Source organism: Bubalus bubalis, chromosome 12, assembly GCF_019923935.1.
Source record: "Bubalus bubalis isolate 160015118507 breed Murrah chromosome 12, NDDB_SH_1, whole genome shotgun sequence".
In the NCBI taxonomy this organism is placed as follows: Eukaryota; Metazoa; Chordata; class Mammalia; order Artiodactyla; family Bovidae; genus Bubalus; species Bubalus bubalis.
Genome location: NC_059168.1, coordinates 47,948,253 through 47,955,869, shown reverse-complemented (window position 1 = coordinate 47,955,869; position 7,617 = coordinate 47,948,253). Strand labels below are relative to the sequence as shown.

Genomic DNA, 7,617 nt, shown 5'->3' with positions numbered 1-7,617 from the left:
CACTTTTCATTATATGTATCATATTTTATTTACTTATGACCCAATTGAAGAACATTTAGATTATTTCTAACTTTTCACAGCCACAAATAATGGTGAAATGAACAACCTTGTTGATGTCTCCTAGTTCATATTTGTGGGTGTTTTTCTAGCATGGGTGTCTTTCTAGGGTGGGTGTCATATTTCTAGGTTTGTAGGATGTTTAAAAATTTTTAATCATGAATAAGCATTAAGTATGTGTGTGCTCTTATTACTCCCAGTTTTCTAGGTAGTTTGGAGTTCATTATGAGTGAGTATTCTTTTCAGTCTCTACTAAACTAAACCTGATTTTTCTCTTTTCACCTGTTGTGGTGAATTATAGAAAATATCTAAACTTGAAATACCTCATATTCAAATAATAATCCTAACTAATTATGGTGATTATTTAAAAAATATACTGCTGGACTTGCTAATATTTTATTTAAGAATTTTTGGTCTATGTTTACAAGTGTGGTTGAACTATATAGCTTTCCTTTCTTATACTCTACTGATTCAGATTTGATAATAGGGGTTCATGAGTTTTATAAAATTGGATAAAACATTGAATATCTTTCCATCTTTCCTAAGTTCTGGAACCATAATGCAACCTAGGAATTATATGTTATTTGAGTTTTATATAATTATTCCTAGCTATTGCTTTTCAAATTAATAGTTAATTATGTACTCTAAATCCTCTATACCTAATTTTTAAAATCTGAGATGCCTATTCCTGGGATAGATGTATTTGTATCTTCAGTACACTCTACTACAAATTATCAAAAAAATTTTCATGTTTAACCTTAGTGAAGGTTAGAATATGTTCCCACAGTCACAACAGTTCTAGTGTATGTTATGCTGTCTTTGTGGACTTCATCCTTCATTATTATAAAACCATTTTTGATACCTTTGCTTTCAACTTTATTAACATCACTCTATTGCTGTGCACTGACTACCATTAGATTAGAAACTCTTTAAGGGCCATATTCTCATGCTTTGTGCTGCTGTTGGCGTTTGCTCAAGGTCAATTTATAGGTTGTTTTTAATCCAGTGAGTCTTTTTAAAGTCTGATTAAAATTAACCCACTTATATTTATTGTAAATACTGATCTTTATACTTCTTTAATTTTTAAAATCAATTTAGCATATTTCTGTTTAGTTTTTTTTTTTTTTTTTCCCCTCCCTTGTTCCCATTCTGACTTATGCTGGACTGAATAGGTTTTCTTTGTTCCATTTCCTCCCTCTTTAATGGTCTGCAAATTGTAAATCAATCAAACTAATTTTTGTGTTTATTCTTAAAATTTTTATTTAATGTCATGTATTTAGAACATACATGTTTAAAATCAACACCCGGAGTTAACTTGCATCTATAATTCCTTGAATGTGTTTCTGAACTTTTTCCGATTCTCAGTTTTCACACTTGTAAAATGTGAGCTTGAGATCTCCACTTAATCTTATTTAATCTTAAAGATTAAATGTGATACTACATCAAGCACCAGCCTTTATAAAATAACAGATCTTCAATTCCTTCATTGCATTTTTTTCTTCATTCAACCAAAAATCTTGAGGTGGAACAGACACAATCACCTTTCAACTCCTTTGTCCTTCAAAGTCACTTCCTCTTCATATCTTGTATCATTATGACCTTGATCTAGTCTTTCATTTTCTTTGTAAGACTCAGAATATCTTCTCATTCTCCCTTTACATTAAAAAAAAACATAAAGAAAATAGCCCATTCTTGTATTGTACGAATGGCCTCTTTTGGTTTAGATATAATTAATATCATTTCCCAGTGACTCCATGCCTTTCTTCATTTTTCCTTCAAAATGGCGGACTTCAGACGTTCCATGTTCATCACCACGTGCGCCTGCGCCTCCCGCGGCCATTTCGCCCAGCAGCCCAAGCTCCAGACTCTGCTCCGCGAAGCGCCTGCGCACGAGCCTCTCGAACACTGTCGCTCCTCCCTCTAGCTGAGTACGCTTCAAACCGCACGTTCCAGTCCCTTCCCTCCCCCGCTGACTCTGCACCGCCCTCACCCCTTTCCTGTGAGATTCTTCCGCCAAGTGGAAAACCTATCTTCGGTCGACACCCTACGCAGTTGACAAGCAATCCAATAGGCACTTACAGCCCTAGGGTTCGCCATCTAGTCTTATCTGTGCACCGCAGTAATTTTCCTCTGGGTCCTAAAGTTGATAACCGATTTCGCGGGACTTTTTTGCATCCGTGAGGCAACAAATGGAAAGAATGGCCCTGGCGGATGAATCCCTCGCTTACGCTCGGTGTACTTTAACCTAATGGGGGTCGTCCGGGAGTCGGAAGGGGGAGGGGAGAGGGAGGAGGCAGCCAAGGAATTGTTTTTTTTCTCTCGCCCCGCCCTCGCTCGGACGGCCAATGGTGATGGGCTCTTTCCCTACTAGTCTCGCCCAGCTCCTCAGACTCAGCCAATGACCGGTGGAAGCGGCTCCGAGGGGGCGGACCCAGGAGGCTGTGCGTGTCTTGTGAGAGCTCTTGAACCAAGTCAGAGCTAGAGTCGGCTGGGCGGCTGGAAACGGCGGCTGCCGCCGGTGACTCAGGGAGGCGGGAGGCGGGGTAAAAGCGCCGCGGCCTCGGCTGAGGGGAGCGGAGGAAGAAAGGTGAAGGCGCCAAGCCCGCGGCCCCGCCATCCCCGCGCCGGGGCGCCGGCCGGGGGTTGCGCGGCCGGGGAGAAGGGTGTCGGGGCGGGGCGGCGGGGCAAGTGCGGAACCGCGGGCTCGCCCCTCCCGCGGGGCTGCCCGGGGCGGGGACCCGGCCGCCTGGGACGGGCCCTCTGCTTTGGGGCCTTTTCTTTTCCGGGGTGAGGGGCGAACACTTTCAGATCCACTTAAGCAAATAATTCTCTCCTCACTCAGTCTGTGGTGAGGTTTAAGGTTTTGGAAAAGCGAAACTTGGGAGAGCGAGGGTCACGGGGCGCTTGGGGCCCGTGTTTGGGGTGGGGGAGAGATTGCGGGGGGGAGGCGGGGAAGACGCGGGTGGAGAGATCGGGTGCTGAGTCTTACGTCCTCGCCACCGCCGCCCGGGGTCCGGTCCTCAGAGCGGGGTTAGGACCCTCCCTCCTCCCTGGTCTCCTCTTCCCCACCCCCTCGCCCCCACTGCCCTCTCTTCCCGGCCCGCTCCTGCCGGCCGCCTCCGTTGCATTTTGTTTTTGTGTTTTTGCAGGGAGGAGCCCTTCCTGCAGCGTGGAAACCATGGTGCTCACGCTCGGAGAAAGTTGGCCAGTACTGGTGGGGAAGCGATTCCTCAGTCTGTCTGCAGTCGACGGCGGCGACGGCGGCCACGACAGCTGGGACTTGGAACGCGTCGCCGAGTGGCCCTGGCTCTCCGGGACCATTCGAGCCGTCTCCCACACCGACGTTACCAAGAAGGATCTGAAGGTATAACCGGCTCCCGAGCCTCGACAGTCGGACGTTTCCTAGTTACCTTGGTAACGAGACAGCCAGCACACCCCCATTCCCCCCTCCCCTTTTCTGAAAAGGCGACCAGAAAGTTGGCATCTGATCTGAAGGTGCAGAAAACTAGACCTTCAAAGTCTTTGAAATGGTGTGTAGAGCGAGGTGTGTTTGGCCTGGAGTTGCCTGTTTTTAATAATGGGCTTAGGGGTTGCTCAGACATGCTTAGTTGTTACCCGCCCTGTGCCTCCTTGCTCAGTTGCTCTGTCTTATCTGACTCTTTCAATCCCATGGACTGTAGCCTGCCAGGCTCCTCTGTTCGTGGGAATTCTCCAGGCAGGAATATTGGAGTGGGTTGCCATTTCCTTCTCCAGTGTTTTCTCAGGACAGTACGGTTCCTTCTAGGAAAGGGGGGGAAGTGTTGTTAATACTATCTTGGGCAGGTGGGTGACATTTGGAATATTTGAGAATCGATCGTTGAGAATAGCGGATGCAAGTGCTTTTAGTTGGGTTTTTTGGTTCGTTCCTCCAAATTTCTTCCCTCCAACTTCTTAAACTTTCAGACTTGTGAGAAAAGAAGTGTGTGTAGAGGGAGGAGCGTAGTCCTCTTTTTAGCGTGTTAGGGTGGGTGTTTGCCCGTATATGGTGGGTCAGGGCAGGACTCACTCCTGGTTGTCTTTGAGGAGTCTGTAAGTGGGTGTGGGATATGACCATATATGGAGGGCTGGGGTGGAGCTGCCCCTTATACGGTGTGCGGGAGGAATGACTTCAAAGACTCCATTGGAGTGTTGGAAGGGAGGGAGAAATGGGAACAATTGCGGCAGGTGATTTTGAATCGAAATGACACGCAGAATCTTTTTCAGTTAGATCTTTTCAAAAAGAGATGAGTTCTGCTCTTACTCCCTGATAGAAGTATGGGTGTGAAAGGGTGCTGGAAACAACCAGTGAGAAAGCCATTGTACCAATAAAGTCTCCTTTGTGCAAAAAAATAACTGAAGAGAGGTCCCCAACAAAAACTCTGAAGTGGTGATAACTTGAAGGAAGCTTGTCAGAACAGAAGAGCTTTCCATCCTGGGTAATAGATTCACTTGGTCATTATCTTGGCTTTTTCTTGCAAACTGCTCAGATAAGGGAAGCAAGCTTTCGCACTAGCAGTTGAATACATGTTGATTTCTGAAACACTGTTCAAGGAGGACACTTTCAAGGTGACAGTACATGCCCCAACTAGTAATTAGTTTGCAAAAGGTTATAGGAAAGGATATGTGGTCATGTATTTTCAAAGCTTCTGTAGTCTACTTTATGTTCATGTGGAAAAAGGAGTGACCATTGTGTACTTAACCATGTGTTAGGCATCATGCTGAACAGTTGATGGCTGTGTTCATATTTAATCCTTAACAGCAGTTCTTTGAGGGTAGGTACTAATATTCCCCACTTTACATTCAAAAATACTGGGCCTGGGGTAGATTGTCTTGTCTAAGTCACAATTGGAATTGTTCTCACCAGAAAGTTTTGACCGTTGAGCCTACTTTCTTAATCATCGTGCTCCCGAATCAAAGGCTGTGCCACCGAAGGATTCCTGTCATACAGTGTGAAGTTGGTTTCACTCATTGAAAACTGGGTTTTGAGGTTTACAGAAAGAATTAGTGTGGTGCAGGGATGGCCAACCTGTTTGCTTTAGGCTAATAAACTTTCTCCATTAAAAATGGGCTTTGGGGAGTAGATGTTAATCATAGATGTTATGGTTTATTTCACAAGTAAAATTTTCTCTGTTGCCTTTGTTTTTATTTGATTTGAATGGAAACGAGATTAAGCTTCATGGTTTTTAGTTCTTTAGCAACTGATGAGACACTAGGTGTTCCCTTCCCCATCAGAGATCAAGGACCTGTTGGGTTAGGAAGGCAGTCTAGGAGGTCCTTTATGTGTCGTCTTCTCTGCATCTTCCTCACCCCCAGCCTTTGAAGTGGTGGTGATAGCTTCATTTTCAGAAAGAAGAAATAGATTTTAAAAAGGAAGTCTTGTCCAGACTTGCATAGTTAGCTACTAAGGGACAAAGAGAGCACTTGAATCTAGGTTTGGCTGTTTGTCTTCCAGTGGGCTAAGGTGCCTAACCTGGAGGCAAGGGGGATTTAATTCAAGAACAATTTCACTTATAGTGGATTTTTTGCTTTACCTACATTCTTCACAACTCAGCTTTCATGTAAGAAATCTACTCAACTTGTCTTTTCTAATCATGATTTATTGCCGCATTCCTTAATGGAGTAGCAGATGAAGTAATTGGCATAAGTATAGGGACATGTATTACCAAAAGCAGTTTTGGAAACTTTGAAACCAATTGTGTTTGGCAAGATACAGGCAGAAACTGAGTAGGACCCTGCTGTAAGATTTAGGGGGATTTGGGAATGGGTTGGGACTGGGGGCAATAATGAATAAGAAGGAATAAAATTCAAGTCGTGTGCACCTGTTTTAGCACTGGTAGTAGTCCAAGTCTGTCTAGACTGATTTGCTTCCTTGGTTGAGGAGTTAATAAGGCCAGGGCTTGTTAACTTTGGTTCATTTAAGAAAGACTTTGTAACAAAGCCACTTACTTAGTTACATTGTTTAGTGGTGAAGACAGAATTAACAAATACCTTTTCCCAGGTCCTCAAGCAGTAAAGAATCCACTTGCAATGCAGGAAACGCAAGAGACAGGGGTTTGATCCTTGGGTCAGCCCCTGGAATAGGAAATGGCAACCCACATGGATTCTTGCCTGGAGAACCCCATGGACAGAGGAGCTTGTGGGCTGCAGTCCATGGGGTCACAAAGAGACATGACTGAACAACTGAAACAGTAAATGGTTTTATTTAATTCTTACAGAAATCCTAGCTAGTAAACCACACTTTTTAGTGTTACAAACTGAGGCTTGAACAAGTTAAATAACTTGCCCATTTTTGTCTGCAAACCTTAAATACTAAGCTTTAATATTCAGATAGAATGAAATTAACACGACTCTTACTTTGCTGGCTTCAATATCCCCAGAACTAAGAACATTGCTTGGCATGTAGTTTTTGCTAAAATATTTGAACAGATACGTGAAGGAAGCAAATGGTTATTACTTATATATAGAAAAGCAGTTTAGAAATAGTCTTGCAATGGAACAGTGGTGTTCTCTTTATCTGGAATAACAACAGATCTTAATTAGGTGTGATTAGAACAATTTCTTTAACCTTATTTTTATCCCATTCTTATTTGAGTGTGAGGCAGTTTGCTTTCTAACTGGCTTTGTTCATTATGCATGCTCAGAGTGTCCTCCTTCTCTACCTTGTTTGTCTAGGTCTTTCCCTTCCTTGCTTTTGTGGTTCACTCACTAAGACGTGTCTGATTCTTTGTGACCCCATGGACTGCAGAATGCTGGGCTTCCCTGTGCTTTGCTATCTCCCTGAGTTTGCTCAAACTGAAGTCCATTGAGTTGGTTATACCATCCAACCATCTCATCCTCTGTCCCTCCCTTCTCCTCTTGCTCTCAATCTTTGCCAGCATCAGGGTCTTTTACAGTGAGTTGTTTCTTCACATCAGGTGGTCCAAGTATAGGAGCTTCAGCATCAGTCCTTCTAATGAATATTCAGGATTGATTTCCTTTAGGATTGACTGGTTTGATCTTGCAGTCCAAGGGACTCTCAAGAATATTCTCTAACACCATAGTTCAAAAATATCAGCTCTTCATCGCTCAGCCTTCTTTATGGTCCAATGCTCACATCCATACACAGCTATTGGAAAAACCATAGCTTTGACTATATGGACCTTTGTTGGCAAAGTAGTGTCTCTGTTTTTTAATACACTGTCTAGATTTGTCATAGTTTTTCCCACTCATTAGCAGCTGAATGCCGTGACTACTGTCTGCCTGGTCTTTTCATTCTTGCATACAGTTGAAACTTGAATGAATGAATGTAGGTGGATTCTGTTGCCTGTCAAGCCATGTAAAATGAGAAACTTTTTAGCACAGTGTAATAACTGTTTACTCCTACAATTGAATGCTTGACTCTAGGATTTTAGATAAAATTCTGGGTGGAAGAAGACATAAATAGAAGCATAATGAGATAATTTCTGATTTGTGAAGTAGTGAAATAAGTGGCCTTCTGCATCATCGTGCTGGACATAGAGTAGATAATGTCATCAAAAACTTTGGGATTAAAAAACATGCCTT

At 43.3% G+C, this 7,617-nt stretch overlaps 1 protein-coding gene across 3 annotated transcripts in view; it reads left to right on the top strand.

Annotated features, from left to right (window-relative positions):
• The first annotated feature begins 2,492 nt into the window (after positions 1–2,492).
• KDM3A (lysine demethylase 3A) overlaps positions 2,493–7,617 on the top strand; it is a 56,345-nt gene continuing 51,220 nt past the window's right edge. For 2 of the 3 annotated variants that reach the window (XM_044925992.2, XM_006074755.4), the window contains exons 1-2: positions 2,493–2,644; positions 3,207–3,421. In XM_044925992.2, coding sequence (XP_044781927.2) covers positions 3,236–3,421 — 186 coding nt within the window. In that variant the 5' untranslated portion in view covers positions 2,493–2,644; positions 3,207–3,235. Of the gene's footprint in view, positions 2,645–2,822; positions 2,845–3,206; positions 3,422–7,617 lie in introns of those variants that run through there. The other variant, XM_044925991.2, reaches the window with a different exon arrangement.